The sequence below is a fragment of the Petaurus breviceps genome, unplaced genomic scaffold (assembly GCF_028583685.1).
Source record: "Petaurus breviceps papuanus isolate PSGF00001 unplaced genomic scaffold, PetGlider_PUasm1.0 90750, whole genome shotgun sequence".
Taxonomy (NCBI): domain Eukaryota; kingdom Metazoa; phylum Chordata; class Mammalia; order Diprotodontia; family Petauridae; genus Petaurus; species Petaurus breviceps.
Genome location: NW_027187335.1, coordinates 10,422,921 through 10,440,114, shown reverse-complemented (window position 1 = coordinate 10,440,114; position 17,194 = coordinate 10,422,921). Strand labels below are relative to the sequence as shown.

General features: G+C 48.4%; 2 protein-coding genes across 2 annotated transcripts in view; one reads left to right on the top strand and one right to left on the bottom strand.

Annotated features, from left to right (window-relative positions):
• Positions 1–17,194, bottom strand: part of MRPL27 (mitochondrial ribosomal protein L27) — a 477,291-nt gene that overhangs the window by 237,919 nt on the left and 222,178 nt on the right. The window lies entirely within an intron of this gene.
• Positions 1–17,194, top strand: part of CACNA1G (calcium voltage-gated channel subunit alpha1 G) — a 92,884-nt gene that overhangs the window by 4,484 nt on the left and 71,206 nt on the right. Inside the window, exons 2-9 of the mRNA XM_069067523.1 lie at positions 4,746–4,866; positions 5,095–5,228; positions 6,192–6,289; positions 8,865–9,024; positions 9,441–9,741; positions 10,001–10,093; positions 12,032–12,824; positions 14,982–15,352. Coding sequence (XP_068923624.1) covers positions 4,746–4,866; positions 5,095–5,228; positions 6,192–6,289; positions 8,865–9,024; positions 9,441–9,741; positions 10,001–10,093; positions 12,032–12,824; positions 14,982–15,352 — 2,071 coding nt within the window. The remainder of the gene's footprint in view (positions 1–4,745; positions 4,867–5,094; positions 5,229–6,191; positions 6,290–8,864; positions 9,025–9,440; positions 9,742–10,000; positions 10,094–12,031; positions 12,825–14,981; positions 15,353–17,194) is intronic.

The following is a 17,194-nucleotide window of genomic DNA, read 5'->3' as shown; positions in this document are numbered from 1 at the left end:
TTGGGATCCAGGGAGGGGGAGTGGGAGAGCAGGGCTGGAGGGGGGAGTGGGGAGCCTGCCAGGAGGAGGAGGCCTGAGCGGCAGGAGCCCTAATGACTTCCAGAAGTGAGTGTGAGTGTGTGACTGTGCGTCATTGTGCGTGTCTGAGTGTGTCTGGTGGGAGGGGGAGGGCAAGAGATCTATGGATTTTTTTCCCCTTAGAGGGTCTTTGATTTCCTACTTTACCTGTCTCCTTCTCACCAGGGCCTGGGATGTGACAAGTGAGGCTTTACAGGATGTCATATACCCCTAAGATCTGTCCTGATCCCTCCCCCCCAAAAAAAGAAATTGGGAATTTGAGCACTTTCTGTCTTTTCTTCTGATTGCTACCTCTCAGTTTCAGGTCTGTGGACTCTCCAGGGAGTGGGGTGTGAAAAAAAGACTTGGGGTGCTGGGAAAGGCTTGAGGGGTCTGAGAAGCTTGGGATGAAGTCCATAGAGAAGGAGGGGTGGAATAGGTCTCCTACCTGAAATCTGCCATACAGATTTCTTGCGTTAAAGACACCCCCTTCCCCTCCTCTTCCCACAGTTGGGGACTCCCCAGCTACTCTTACTCGTGGCCCCAGTTGGAGCCAGTCCTAGGATTCCCCCCTCCCCACACCCCTCCAGCTGCTCAGGCTCCAGCTCTTCACCCCACCCTGCTGGCCTCAGCCAGGATGGCGACAGACACAACCGCTCACACACAGGCACTCACACAGAAACACACACACACACACATACACACACACAGAGATATGCTTGCACACATACAGACATAAACCCTCTCTCTCACACACACACATGCACGCATATACAGTCATAGATGCTTGAATAAGATTTCTGGCCTCCTTTCCCTCCCAAAGATTCCAGTAAGCCTACTGTCTCTCTCTCCTTCTCTGTGTCTCTGTATCTATGTCTCTGGGTGGAGCTAGCTGTCTTTCTCGGCTTTTTTTTTTCAGTTCAGCTAGAAATCTCTCTCGCCACACACCCACACACTGGAAAGGGGAGAAAGACACAAGCAGTGGGGGGAAGGCAGTGGCATCTGACCTGGGGACTCTGCTAGGGCCATGAACCTCTCCAACCTGAGCTGGGTGATGATTCCCTTCCTGCCCACTGTAAAGTTCCAAGCTTTCTAATGTGGTTGTTCCTTGCTCTTAGTGAAATTGGGGAGCTTTTGTGCCCACGTGATTATTGAAGTTGCCAGAATCCTGGGGACTCTCTCCATCTTGTGTCCCCCTCTTCCTTAGTGGCTGGGCAAGGTAAGGTTATGTAGGATGAGTTCAAATACTTTGTGAGAAGGCTCTCCGAGGAAAGGAGGCTGGAAACAAGGTGCTTCTCCTGCCTCTAATTTCTTCCTCTAGATTGTGGGGAGGAGGGGGGCTGGATCTGTGGTGTGAGGGAGAGCTCCTCCAGTTTCCCTTCCCCCTCCTTTCCAAGCCACTCCAGCCGGGAGAGTCACCATAGCAACAGTGGTCACGTGACTGCACAGGTCTCTCCCAGTCACTATGGCAACCAATGTCCCCTGTTTGGTTGCCATAGGATATATCACATGGTTTCTCCCCCCTCCCCACCTGGTAACCTGTGTTTCCCCCTCTCTTCCTACTTTCCCTTCCCCACTAGAGAATGGGAGAGCAGCCTTAGGGGAAGGGGATCACCTCAATTACCATGGCAACAAATCAACACCAACCTAGTGACACATCCTACTATTGCTATGGCAACAAAAGGAACATCACACAGTGACATGGAGCTCTGTTCCCATAGAAATGAGCCCCACCCTGGGATGGGGGAAATAAAGACACCCAACTGGGAGTCTAGCACTGCTGGGTTCAGTTCAGTCAGTGGTTATACTGACCTGGGGACAACCCAGCATATTCCATCTTCAATTTCCTGGTGCCTCAGTTTCTCTTCAGCTTATTTCTGTGAATCTGGGACTAGTCTGGCCGGGGAGAAAGAAACAGAAAAGGGGATAGACTAAGCTTTCTGAAGATGTCTTCTGGTCAGGCCTCTAGAGGCACTTTAGAAGATGTCTCCATACTTGAATGATCTTGAATAGGTCATTTCCTTTCTTTGGCCTCATTTTCCATGTCTGTGAAATGAAGGGCGGGGTGAGGTCCCTGGAAACACTAATACTCTATGTTCTATGTATGGTTGAGGGAAGGGGGGGTGTTACCTCTAGTCAAGATGTCAGGCCCCTGCCTCAGAGATTTGGGGGAGGGGGAAGGAAGCTCCACTGAGGAGGAACATTGTTGTCCTTGCTCCTACTTACACCTCCCTCATAAATGTTTACACCTTTGGTCATGAACAAGTGTGTGTGTGTGTGTGTGTGTGTGTGTGTGTGTGTTAGCACTCATATGATTTAAGATTTAGAGCTAGGAGGAACCTTAGAGATCATTGATATAGTTTCATGGATCTCATTAAGGTCCTCCCCTATCATCCCTCCCCAGTCACACACTAGGCTGGAGTGGGTGAGAAGTAGATAGTCTGCTTCCCATAATCACTCTCTTCAGGAGTCTGGTGCCCCCGCATTGTTTCTAGTTGTTTCATAAAAGGTGAGACTCTCCTTGTTCAAGCCGGAGACAAGTAAGTTATCCCATTTACCTGAGTCTGGAAGCACCCTCCAACAGCTTTTGGAGCTTGGTTGGAAGAAACTCTTTTGATGGTCTTACTTCCCACCCATCCCAGTCTGGGAAATACAATTATTTCCTCATCACCACTGTAAGGAGGAAGGGGGAAATCTTGAGATGGGAGAATGCTTCTGGTCTCCAGTGGGTGTGTGAAGGGGGGATTTATTCATTCAGCAAACCATTGATACCTGAATTTATTCTTCACAAGGCACTGTGGGGGTGTGGTGGGGTAAGAAGAATAAGACAGGATCCCTGCCCTCCAGGAGTTTAAAATCTAGTAGGGAAAATGATACAGGAACACATATAATTATACTACAGGCAGAGTATGGCCAATGTTGTAAGAGAAGCATGAGCAAAGTGCTATGGGAGTCATCCTGCCAAGCTGTGTGTGTGTTATCTGCTCCATCCGGCTCCTCTTCCAAACAGAGCCACCCACCCACTCTCATTCAGGTAAACCCTGGTTGGGCTTCCCAAGGCACTCCCACACCCTATTTCCTAGCTTAGAAACCTTCACTTTGAATTCTTGCTTCCACCCTCATTCTCCTGGGGAAAGCCACGGGGGAGGACCACCTCCTGTGTGTGTGGGGCAGAAGAGGGGACAGTCCCAGGGAAAGAAGGGCGTGACAGCTCTTCTGGGCTCTGACCTCCTTCCCAGAAGACTCCGGGGAGAGGTTGAATAGGCGTGGGGGCAAAGGGAAGTCGGGAGCCCAGAGCTTCTAGGAAGCCTGGCAGCTCACCCCGCACCCCGCGCCTCAGCACCCCCTCCCCCGCCCCATGAACTCTGGCTGACCCCTGTTCTGGGGAGAGATCCACCAGCTTCGGCTTTACTCAAAGAAATGGTTCCATGGAAATAGAGCACTCTTTCCCGTCCTTTCCTCACCGCCTGTTTCCCCGCACCCCCCCCCCCCAACCCCTCATCTTCTGACAGTTAACTATTGGAAAATCATTTTTGGTAGGGCACAGATGGGAAGGGGCAGTGCAAGTGCCAGAGGTTTGGGGATTGGAGCCTGGAAGGGAGGGGTGAAGACCTGCAGAGACTGGGATAAGCAGAGGGCGTGGATGTGAGCTGGACCCAGGATTTAAGGTTGGGAGGACAGTGAAATATTGTTGAACGCTAGGGCTAAGCTTGGAGGGATGGTCGTCGGTCCAGCAGAATTGCTTAGCCAGATGCTGTCGCCTTCTCCACCACTGATTATTATGCATTGCTTTGTCGTCGGGGAACCTATTCTAGCCCTCAAAGGGCGCACTTTGCGGCAACTCGGTAAAGCGGTGGGGAGACATCTCCCAACCCCGCCTCCCTGCGGGTCTATTTCATTTTCCTTCACTCCTCCCCAACCTCTACTCTCTATATCTCCCACCCGGCCTCTTCTCTGTCTTCCAAGGACAGAGACATTTCACCTTTAAACGTGACAAAGAAGGGCCGCTGAGGTTTGGGGGCCGACTCACATCGCTTTTTGCATTTCTGGGGGTAGAATTACTAAAGCCTGCAGAGGTCATTCCAGACACCTCCTCCCTTTTCACAGGACAACACCTCCCTCAGTCTGAGCCTGGAGGGCAAAGAGTTGGGTTCAACAATGTAGGAAACACCCCCAGACATTCCCCAACACCCTCCCCCGAAGAGCCTGCCCCCAGTAACAGTCTGCTAAGCCCACGCTGTGCCTTGTGTCAGTCAGGGCACAGGAGAGAATGATGGAGTGTGTGACTGTGCATAACTATGTGTGTGTGTGTGGTCTGTTGGCTGCCCATGCCTGAGGGCAGGAGTCTGTCTGGGCCTATAACCCTGAGACTCCCCACTCCTGGGAAACAGGCCATAGGGGTCCGAGGTAGGATTGGGCTGGACTGGATCTAGAATCTGGAGTGCTTAGTGAGAAGGTCTCCGCTGGCCCATTTCTCAGACTATCTGTCCAACCACACCAGGTTTTCTCCATAGTAGGTCTGTCTTTTCCTGTCTCACATCTTTCTACTGGTTAACCACTGCATCTTTGGATTTTTTTCCTTTCACATACATGGGCAGGAGTGGATGGATGGGTGGGTAGCACAGAGAAAGGAAGTGGGGGAGTCAATAGTTAAACTCATACCCATGGCCCATTGCAACCTTGACCACTTCTGGAACTTGGTTCGAACGGGTCAGCATGCTGGTTATCCTGCTGAACTGCGTGACGCTGGGCATGTTTCAGCCATGCGAGGACATCGCCTGTGATTCTCAGCGCTGCCGGATCTTACAGGTGTGTTAGTGTTGGGGAGGGGGCCAGTGGTTGCAGGGGCATGAGGAGGTCAGCTCTTAGGTTCCAAATTTCTGCTCTGGGTATACCAGAGTCTCCAGAGGCTGCAGCACCATTACCCCCTCTGGGAGCTGGCCTCCTCTCTGCCCCCTCACCCCCCACCCCGTGGCCTCTCCTCAGTTCTACCCCTTCCCCATTCAGAGTTGACCCCAGCCCCCTCCCCACTCTCAGGCCTTTGACGACTTCATCTTCGCCTTCTTCGCTGTGGAGATGGTGGTGAAGATGGTTGCCTTGGGCATCTTTGGGAAGAAGTGTTACTTGGGAGATACCTGGAACCGGCTGGACTTTTTCATCGTCATTGCAGGGTGAGTGTCGGGAATTCTAGAAACTGTTCTAGTTCCCAGGTTCAAGGCCAATTGATGAAGTAGCTCCTCCTGTTTCCTGACACTCTCCCCAGGCCTAGAGTCTAGGGTGAACTACATCCCTTGCCCCTTCCTCTCCCTTGTTTCTTCAACTTGTCTTAGTGATTTTCCATCCTCTCTGAGAGTGGTATGGAAGCACCACCTCACAGCCACTTGGACAGGCAGAGCTTGGGCACTGGGGATGTCACCAAGGAATCACATTTCTGCCCCAGGGCTCTAAGTTTCTCTCTGTATATGTTTATCCTAAAAAAAAAAAAAAAAAAGGAGCAGTGTGGCTTAGTAGACGGGGAGCTGTTCTCCTAGCCAGGAAGATCTGGGTTCGAGTGCTGATTCTGACTTATCCTGCCTGTGTGACACTGGGCAAAGTCACTTTTTTCTTAGTGTTCTACAAAACTCTGTAAGACTATAAATTGCAGGGAAGGTGTCAACCTACATTGATGGAACAACTTCCCTATGCCAGTGAAATCACATATCTCTTAAATCTTATCACTACATGGATCCTCAGCTTTGGGACTGCAAATCACGAATATTAATTTGGGATGAGACCATAGTTGTCATCTCATCCAAAGAGAGAAATAACCTCCCCCAGTCCCTAGATCGGGGGAAGGGAATAAGCCTTGAATTGTTTCTAGCTACTTGTGTAGTGAGAAAAGCACTAAGAGGCAGGAGAGGATGATTCTGGTCCCAGATTTGTCACTGCTGTACTGCATAGGATAATTCTCTTTATCTCTCTGTGCCTCCATTCCCTCATCTGTGAAACAAGGAGGGCTGAACTAGCCAATCTCTCAAGTCACTTTCAGCTAGCTCTATGATTCTAACCTTTGCCCTTGTCTGAACTTCCAGTGGACTTGAGTATTCTGATCCTTTGTGTCCCCTGTCCCCTGAATATTGGCATTTGTTCTACAGGATGCTTGAATATTCCCTGGACCTTCAGAATGTCAGCTTCTCTGCTGTTCGGACTGTCAGAGTATTACGGCCTCTTCGAGCAATTAACCGAGTCCCCAGTGAGTGATCAGTTCCCTGGGGCAGGTGGGCAGAAGATGAAATAAGCCCCCTCCCCTTCTACTTCCCCCCAAAGTACCTGTCCCCTTATTTCAGAAGATGGTTGAGGACAGGGCAGGGGTGGGGGAGAGACCAGACCAACTGTGTGTGTATATGTGTGTCTGTTGGGGGCAAATCAAAGGGATTCAGTAAGGTTGTAACGAAAACTGGAAATCTGCCTCTGGGACTGTGACAACTGATCTCTTGGGGTGTAGTGATCTGAGGAAAAAGGAGAGGGAGAGGGAGAGGGAGAGGGAGAGGGAGAGAGAGAGAGAGAGAGAGAGAGAGAGAGAGAGAGAGAGAGAGAGAGAGAGTGTGTGTGTGTGTGTGTGTGTGTGTGAGAGAGAGAGAGAGAGAGAGAGAGAGAGAGAGAGAGAGAGAGAGAATGGAAGAATGGAAGAATGGAAGAATGGAAGTGGAAGGATGGGGGTGGGTATAGAAAACATGTGGCAATCTCTGCCAGACTGTTCTTTATTTCATTGAGGTTTAGAGCAGTACCTCTTCTCCAGATTTTTGGGTCAAACTTATGAAGATGGCGTTGCTGTCCCTTTCCCCTTTTTCCCTCTCCATGCCTCATTAGCTTGGAAGGGGATGAGGTTCAAAGCTACAGCAGCGGTCCCCAATCTGGGTTGCTCTTGAACCCCACCCCCACGCCTTGCCTGTGACTTTCCTTTAGCTCCCCAGTTGTAGTCCCCTTTGCCTGTGGCCTCCTTCCTCCTCCCTCACCCAATTTGGAACATTCACTAGAGCCATTATCTAAATTAAACCAGGGATGGGAAAGCTTTGGAGTATGGGGCCAGAGCAAACTTGGCAGCCTCAACTCACTGCCTCCCCCCTTGAGCTTCTCCATCCCCCAACATTGCCCCCAAGTCCTGGTCCTGGGTTCCTGTATAGGTGAACCAGTATGTAGATGGGCCTTGCCATATCCCATGGGTGGGGGAGGAGGTGAAGGTGGGGCAGAGATGATCTGGTGTGCTTCTAGATGATTGTGTCAGAGTCCTGGTGTGTGTCTGGATGATGACAGCTGCATGTGACACTCTGTGTGTATGTGTGTGTGCCAGTGTTTCTCTGGGTGATTCAATGTTAAGTGCCTTGGGAGAGTCAAATGTTAAATATGTCTCCAGGTGTTCTGTTGTGTTGGTGTTAACAGTAGCTCCAGACATCTGGGGTATAGCATCCCCCTCTTTCACCCCCACCTCAAGTGACGGATGGCTGATTTACTGGCCTCCGTCTAACCACTAGTGTAATTCCCTTAATGCAAACCCTGAAGAATTGATCTCTACTGCTGTGCGGTGGATTTGGGAGAGGGGGGAGGTAATGAAGAAGCCTGGGGCGGGGGGGGGGGGGCGGGTAAGACGTTGTGCAGGGGAGGTTGGTTGCAGTCACATGGATGGACCAATTCTGTTAATTGTTTGTGGAGAGGGAAACACAGCAGGCCTAACTCTTTTAAAAGAGGTCTGGGCAGTAAGGAAGGCACTTAAGGAAGGGTCAGGGCAGATTCAGACCATATACAAAAGCAGTCTGATTAAGTCATTAACTTGCAAGAGGAAGAGAGGAAAGCCTTCTTTTAATGGGGTGGGTGAGAGTCAGAGAGATGAAAAATCAATGATTTAGAGGAGGAGGGATAGCAGAGGAAATGTCAGTCTGAGATCAATTTCTGTGAATGTCAGGTTATGTCTCCATTGATTCATCCTGATTACAGGATCAGGACTCTAAATCAGTGGATTTTAAAGGGGAGAAAGGTGTATCCTGGGAATAGAAAGCTGAAACCTGGAAGGAAAGGGAGAGGAGATATTGGAGCAGGTTTGGTTTAGACAGTTATGGGCAGCATGGAGACAGTAGTGGTCCAGCAAACCTTCATCCTACCTGGATTTCTGCCTCTGTTTCCTGAACTGATCCAACTCAGAGACATTTGGAATGGCCAGACAGTTCTGACAGTTAAGGGGAGAAGAGGAATGGGTGGGGTTTATACCCTGGCAGGTAAGGAGGACTTAGAGGAAAGGAAAGGAATTTTAGGATCTAAAGAGAGCCCCAGGTAGAAATTAATCATGAATCATTTGGATATTGTTCTAGTTAGGTAGTGTAGCAGTTAGAGGCTAGGTCTGGAGTCAAGCAGACCAAGTTCAAATCCAGCCTCAGACACTTAACTAGATATGTGACCTTGGAGAAGTCACTTAACCACTCACTGTCTACCTCAGTTTCCTCAACTATAAAATACGGATTATCATAGGACATTCTTTGCAGGGTTGTTGTGAAGATCTGATGAGATAATATTTGTAAAGCACTTAGCACAGTGCTTGGCACATAGTAGACAATAAGTATTTGTTCTCTTCTTCCCCCAAAAAGAAAAAGCAATGGGCCCCCAACACTTTTCCCCTTAGATTCCCCTCAGCCCATGGAGGGTTGGATTTGGCTGGCCTAGAAAAGTCCTTGATTAAATTCTGTCTCTGGATGCTTAACCTACTGCACCAATTCTGGGACTTGCCTGCTGCCTCCCCCCTTTCTGCCCCCACAGTGCTGCCTCTGCCCACCCTCTAGGTATGCGAATCCTGGTCACTTTGCTGCTAGACACCTTGCCCATGTTGGGCAATGTCCTCCTTCTCTGTTTCTTCGTCTTCTTCATCTTTGGCATTGTGGGGGTTCAGCTCTGGGCTGGGCTCCTTCGAAACCGATGCTTCCTTCCAGAGAATTTCAGCATGTGAGTAGAGGGATGGTTAGGGTACCTGGGAGATGGTAGGGAGAGACTCCTGGGGACTGGGGGCCAGGTCATCTTTCTTCCTGTACATCCTCACTCCCTGTCTCTGCTAGCTTCCAGACCCCCATTTTTTTTCTTGATATTTCTCACCCTATTCCCTAGGATAGCCCTTCACACACCAACTCTAGGGTATCATCCCCTTTCCTTGCTGCTATGCTCCCTGTTGACCAGCCCATGCCCATTTCCCTGCCTTCCTGCTCCCTGCCCTCCACCTTCTCATCCCCTGTTCATTTGCCCTTCCATTCCTGTCCCCTTCCTCTCCCTACATTTTACTCTCTTGTGCTCCCACCTTGGGTTTTGCCTCTGATACCCTTCCCCACTCCCCTAGCCTCATCCCTGACTCCCTCCCCACCCCACAGCCCTCTGAGCGTGGACCTAGAACGCTACTACCAGACTGAGAATGAAGACGAGAGCCCTTTCATCTGCTCCCAGCCCCGAGAGAATGGGATGCGCTCCTGCCGGAGCGTCCCCACGCTTCGAGGAGAAGGGGGTGGCGGTCCTCCTTGTGCCCTTGACTATGACGCTTACAACAGCTCTACTAATACAACCTGTGTCAACTGGAACCAATACTACACCAACTGCTCCGCTGGCGAGCACAACCCCTTCAAAGGAGCCATCAACTTCGACAACATCGGCTATGCCTGGATCGCCATCTTCCAGGTGTGTATGTGTGTGTGATGAGCAGACTGGGGACCTGCATTCCAGAGCCTCAGAGCCCTGAGACACCCCCTGAATTCGGGCCCAGGACTCAGATCCCAGCTCAGAGGGTTCTTCTTCAGGCTGTGGGCATAGAGCCCCACAAAGATGACTCCAGACTGTGTGGTTCACACTCGTCTCAGGGAGTCTTCCTCCCCATGTTCCCCTGCACACATAGCGCAAGCTCCCAGGATATGACTTGAGGCTTCTTCATCTTCCCCAGGTCATCACGCTCGAGGGCTGGGTAGACATCATGTACTTTGTGATGGATGCCCATTCATTCTACAACTTCATCTACTTCATTCTTCTCATCATTGTGAGTGGCTTCTCTGGTTGGGATGGGAAGGCATGGGTCCTGGGGTTGGGAGACGGGAAAGGATGGGGCCGGCAGGACACCTGACAGTCTTTCCTAGAAAGGAAGGGTCACTCCCTCTGAATCATCCCATCCCCCAGCTCTTAGGACAATCTCTAGGGCAGAGGTTCTAAACTATTTTTTTGGATTGTAGTCCCCATTGGCAGTCTAATGAAGCCTATGGATCCCTTTGCAGTGTAATAGTTGTCTACATTCATAATTGGAGGAAATGTTAAATTTCAATCAGATGTCAATGAAAATAAAAGTGTAATTTTTCCCTATCCAAGTTGAGGTACTCTCTAAAATCTATCCATGAATACCTTGTCAGGGTCAAGGAGAGGATCTATGAACTCCAGGGCAAGAACTCCTTTAAAAAAAAACAAAACTTCTTTTGCTAGAGAAAGACAAAGGACAGATAAACACAAAGGCAGAAACATAGATACCATTCTTAACATCCCAGACAAGTCCCAGAAAAAAAATAAAAATAAAAACTGAGACAAAGAGTTCTAGGGTGACAAACATAGACAGATAGAATAGAGCCAGGGATAGATACTGAGACCCTGAGTGAGGAGGAGAAACCCTAGAAGATAATCTCTCTTTCCCTCATCTCTGTCAAGTATACAGAAGAGTTGCCCAGCCTAGCCAGAGACATCCCTCCATTGGGGCCAATTCAATTGTTGTCTTCATTCTGGGATGAGAGGTCACAACGAAAGGGAAGAAATGTTTCACACTATTCCATAATCTTGTGATTGTTTGAGGTTGAGGATTGGAAGGGGAGAGGGTCTAGGTGAAGGAGGTTGGGCAGACAGGTGGGGGAGCCAGTTTCTGCTCTCTCACACCCACCCATGACAACTCTCTCAAAACTGTGCCCTGAAATACATTAATGAGGCTAATTATCATAATTATCAGGACAGACTCTAGGGGAGAAAAATCTGCTTTGTCATTATGAATATTCATGTTCTTCATTCTGAGTATTTTTCCCAGTTGTGGCCATCCCAGATTTCTGGTGAAACTGAGGCATGGAAGGGAGGGGCATGGAATAGGAAAACTGGTGTATCAGTGGGGTGGGACTGGTTATAGCCCAGGTAAGACATGGAAGATCTTGGAGCAGGACCATGGGACCTGTGATGAGCAGTCCCAGGCCAGGTTAGGAAGGAAAAGGGAGGTGGGATTCTGGCATTTTTAGCCACCCTTCTCCATCTCCACTTGCTGTCCATTCCCTCAGGCTTCTCCCCTTACCCAGGGGAGGGCCATGTATCTTGTTCCATAGCCGATCTCTAGGGTGCCACCCAACTTGGAAGCGCTATGGTTGTATGATTCCATGTGACTCCACCATATTTCCTCCTCCCCAGTCTAGTCCTGGGAGGGTCGTTGAATTCATGCTTTCCCCTTTCCCATAACTCATCCCTTCTATTTCCCACCCCCCCTTTTAATTACCTTTGATATGGTGAAAAGTACATTGGATCCTGGCTCTACTATGCATGTGACCTTAAGCCAGACACTTAATTCTTCTTAATCTCATTTTCTTCATATGGATTGCACTACGTGGTCTCCTATGGTGGCACAGTTGATGAAGAGCTGGGCCTGGAATCAGGAAAACTTGGGTTCAAATCTGGGCTCAGATAGTTCTGTGATCCTGGGCTAATCCCTTAATATCTGTTTTAATTATAAAATGGGGGATAATAATAGCACCTACTTCACAAGGTTGTTGTGAAGATAAAATGAAATGATATTTGTTTAAAAACAACCAAGCACTTAGTGTGGTGCCTGGCACAGAGCTCTGTATAAATGTGGTGCCTGGCACAGAGCTCTGTATATGCCATGGCTCCCTCCCCATGCCCTTTTAGCTCTAAGTCCTGATACTATGATTTCTACTCTTCCCTGAAACCTCCCTCCCATCAGGTGGGCTCCTTCTTCATGATCAACCTGTGCCTGGTGGTGATTGCCACGCAGTTCTCAGAGACCAAGCAGAGAGAGAGTCAGCTAATGAAGGAGCAGCGGGTTCGATTCCTGTCCAATGCCAGCACGTTGGCCAGCTTCTCTGAACCTGGCAGCTGCTATGAGGAGCTACTCAAGTACCTGGTGTACATTCTCCGGAAGGCTGCCCGGAGACTGGCCCAGGTCTCCAGGGTGGTAGGGGCTCGAGCTGGCCTCCTGGCCAGTCCTGGTGGCCGAGGAATTTCTGAGACCCAGCCCGCTGGAAGTGGAAGCTGCCCCCGTTCCCACCGCCGTCGCCCATCCATCCATCATCTGGTTCACCACCATCACCATCACCATCATCATTACCACTTGGGCAATGGGACCCTGAGAGCTCCACATGCCAACCCAGAGATCGGTGATGGCGATGCCAATGAGACACGTCGGCTCATGCTGCCTGCGCCCCCCACCAGTGCCCATCCTGGGGGTTCTCCTGGGGGTTCTGAATCTGTACATAGCTTCTACCATGCTGACTGCCACCTAGAGCCCCTGCGATGCCAAGCATCCTCTCCCAGGTCCTCTCCTGAGGGTCCAGGCAGAAATGTGGGTGGAGGAAAGGTATATCCCACCATGCACTCCAGATCCCCACCCAAGGTGCTAAAGGAAAAGGCACTGGTGGAGGCAGCCCCAGCCTCTGGGCCCCCCACTCTCACTAACCTCAACATCCCACCTGGACCTTATAGTTCCATGCACAAGCTACTGGAGACACAAAGTACAGGTGAGCATTTTGGGTGTGGGGGTGGCTGGGGATTGGGTATGTCTTTGAAATAGCCTTTGGTGCTGGGTTCTAATGGTGGAGACAAAGAAAGGGAGGTGCCTAGTCTGACTGATGGAAGAAGCTTTGTCCCTCCCCTTTGAGATTGCTCAAGATGATGGAGGAAACACCGTTCCTCCCCCTCAGAGAGGGAGATGGGGAAGAAGAGCATACACAGAGGACGCACACTAAAAAAAGTGTGAATTAACAGCTGTCATGCAAATTGGGCATGGTTTAGTGGAAAGACCGATATATTTCAGATCAGAGGGCCTGTGTTAGAATCCCAGCATTGCTGCTGCTTACTACCTACCTGTGGGATCTCATGCAAGTGAGCTCTCCTCTCTGAGCCTCCATTTCCTTATCTGTAAGATGAGGTGGTTGTTAAAGGTCTCTACTGGCTGTAAAGCTGCATCTTACAAATGCTAAAGGAAGACAAAGTAGGAATCAGGGAAGCTTACTAGAGAAGGTTTTTTGGGCTAGATGGCAGCTTCTTACTTGCCTATCTCTTAGTGATGTGGCCAGTGGTTCAGCATCCATTTGGCAAAAAAAGAGCTGACCATTTCCATTAATCACTCTGGTAATGAGATATGTGAATGCTGTCAGGCATCAAAGCTGAGGAACTTCTGATCTGTGGGTCCTGAAAATACTCACCTCCTAAAAGGAAGCAGCTTTTGATGCTGCATCCTTAGACTTGAGTAATCCAGAGGATATAATTATAAACAAGATCTGTCTATTATTTCTCTTTAGCAGGAAGCTAAGTGGTATAGTGGATAGAGCACTGGTCCTGGAGGCAGGAAGACCTGAATTCAAATACTTTTACTAGCTGTATGATCCTGGTCAAGTCATTTATTCTATATTTGCCGTGGTTTTCCTAACTATGTAAAATGTGGATAATAATAGCACCTATTTCCCAGGGTTGTTGTGAGGACCAAATGATATAATATTTGTAAAGCACTAGGCACAGTGCCTAGCACATAGTAAGTGTTAAATAAATGCTTGTTTCCTGCCTCCCTCCCTTCTTTCCTCCCTCTCTCCCTCCTTCTCTCCTTCCTTTTCTCCTTCCTTCTTTTCTCTTTCTTCCCTTCCTCCCTCCCTTTTTTCCTTCTCTCCTCCCTCCCTCCCTTCTTTCCTTCTCTCCTCCCTCTCTCCCTCCCTCCCTCGTTCCTTCTTTCCTTTCTTCCTTCCTCCCTCCCTCCCTTCCTTCCCTTTTGTCTCCTCCTTAATGACTAAGCTGCTCTTCCTAACCCCACACCCTTGAGTCCAAGAGAAAGATACTTAGGCATCAGCTGGGATGGGGTTGAGACAGCAATGGAGGGTTTTCATCTGCTGGCAAAGGCAGAACCAAGAGCCTCCTTCCTGAAGAGCTTAACAGTGTCCTAGGCTTCAGCAAAAACAAACAAAACAAAACAAACAAACAAACAGGATGGTGCAGTGGAGAGTCGTTCTCGCTGTAAACTAAACAAATAAGATAGAGATATTCTTCATAAACAAAATGCTATGACGGCATTCCGTGTACCTGACCACAGATGGCCCTTGCTATTGTCCAGTTTTGTCAAAATAGTTTTTTCACCTGATTTTCACATTCTAATAAGTCATGAGGATGGGAGGGGTTGAGAAGTTGATGCATGGCGTATATTGGAAAGAACATTATTAGCCTAGGAGTCAGGAGACCTGAATGCTACAAATTAGTGTGACCTTGGCCAAGTCACTTCCCTTCTCTCAGCCTCAGTTTCCTCTTCTGTAATTGGGAGAATTGAATGGTAGTATCTGAAGTGTCCCATCCAGCTCCAGTCTTTTAAGATTCCTGAAGACTTGGGCAGCTAGGTGGCACAGTGAATAGAGCACCGGCCCTGGAGTCAGGAGGACCTGGGTTTGGATCTGGCCTCAGACACTTAACACACAAAAAAAGCTAGCCGTGTGACCTTGGGCAAGTCACTTAACCCCAATTGCCCTCCAAAAAAAGCAAAAAAAAAAGATTCCTGAAGACTTGAGACCATCTGTACCCCTTAATAGTTGTCTATTACTGGGTTTCTTTTACTTCTCTTTTTATTGTTGTGGTTACAAAGGCTGGGCTCCTGGTCCAAGGACCAGCTCTCTGACTTCTGACCTCCTGTGTTCTAGGTTCCTGTCAAGGCTCCTGCAGGATTTCCAGCCCCTATGGGAAGGCAGATAGTGGGGCCTCTGGCCCAGATAACTGTCCCTACTGTACTCCAACACAGGCGGGAGAAGCTGAGCTGATGGACCCAGAGCTGCTTGACTCAGATAGTGAGGGCATCTACGAGTTCACACAGGATGGCCAGCATGGTGATCACCGGGACCCCCACTGGGGGGTGAGCCAGGGCCAGGGCCAAGAGCCCAGCCCCTTGATGGCCTTCTGGACACTGGTCTGTGAAACTTTTCGGAAGATTGTGGACAGTAAATACTTTGGCCGTGGGATAATGATAGCTATCCTTATCAATACCCTCAGCATGGGCATCGAGTATCATGAACAGGTACTGTTGGGAAGGTCCCTTCCTCTTCCCCTCCTTTTCCCTTCCCCTTTCCTCTCTACCCTGCTTTCCCTGGGGTGGTGGGATGGGGGGAAGGATGGAGAGGAGGCTGGGGGTTGACTGACTTTTTTCTACCCACATCTGAATGACAATTTATCTTGCTCTCACCTCCTTCCCATCCAATTAGAGTGGAAGGGGAAACAACTGAGATTCAGCAAATCTTGCTTCTAGACCAGAAGTTCTTAGTCTGGGTCCTTAAAATGAACTTAAAATGGGGGAGAGGTAACTTACATTTTAATTTTCACTATGCTTGGTTTCTTTTGTAATCTTACGTTTTATTTGATACATTTAAAACCATGATTCAGATAAGGGGTCTACAGGTTTCACCAGACTACCCAGGGTGTCTATGACACAAAAAAAGTTAAGACCCCCTGTTCAAGACCTGTTGTTGGTATTGCTCAGTTGTGTCTGACTCTTCATGACCCAATTTGGGGTTTCCTTGGCAAAGATGCTGGAGTGGTATGCCATTTCCTTCTCCAGTTCATTTTATAGATGAGGAAACTAAGGCAAAGTGGGTTAAGTGACTTGCCCAGGGTCACACAGCTAAAAAGTATCTGAGGCCAGATTTGAACTCAGGAAAATGAGTCTTCCTGGCTGCATTATGGCACCACTGCTTGCCCTGAGGTCAAGGTCTAGCTTCTCCTCTTTCTAACTATGCAATCTTGGACAAGTAAAGTAACTTCTGAGCCTAAGTTTCTTTATCTGTAAGGTGGAGATAACACTATCTCATCTGCCTATCTGAGAAGGCTGCATTGGGGCTGCTAGGTGGCACAGTGAATAGAACACCAGTTCCAGCCTCAGGACACTTAACATTTACTAGCTGTGTGACCTTAGACAAGTCACTTAACCCCAACTGCCCTGCCTTCCCCCCTCTAAAAAAAAAAGAACAAAGAAGGCTATATTGAGGATCAAATGATATATAAAAAGCATCTAGAAACTACAAAGTTCTGTACAAATATAAGCGAATGTTGTTTGCTTCTGAATGATTGTTTTGTGAAGAGTGCAGAGAGGAGAGGTAGCATGTGGTGTAGTAGAATGCACAAGATTGGGAGTCTAAAGACCCATATTCAGGTTCTGTCTCCCTGACTTACTAGCTGGTTGTTGATTGATCAACTAATAGGCAATAGAAGTTGATTTTTCCCAGAAATAAAGAAAATGAGAAGACCCAAAACAAAACAAAATCCCAAAAGCCAAAACAACCCAACTTACTAGCTGAATAACCTTAGACAAGTATTTTAACCACCCTGAACCTCACAAGGTTTTAATTAAACTCAATTCAATTTTTAAAAATAAATTATTAATTAAAATAGCAATTCATTAATTAATTTTAAAATATTAAAAACCTATTCTGTGAGTGGTACAAAACCCCAAACAGTCCCATTCTACACTGAGTGGGACCTAGATAAATAAGTATAAGGTAATTTGAAGATAATTGAATCATATAGACCTAAAAAGGAAGCTTCAAAGGTTATCTAATCCAAACCCCTCATTTTATAGATAAAGCAAATGAGGACTAGGAACATGAAGTGACTTGTCTAAGGTCATACAAGTAGTTTTAAAAAAAAGTTCATCAGGAAGGGCATCATGAAGGAGATGATGATGATTTGTATAGCATTTCAAAATCTGCAAAGCACTTTGCAAATTTTATCTCGGTTTAGCCTCATAACATCCTACCTGGGAGGTTGGTGCTGCTATTATCCCCATTTAACAGATGAGGAAAGTTAGGCAAATAGAAAGTAAGTGACTTGCCCAGGGTCACACAGCTAGAGATGGAATATTTAGATA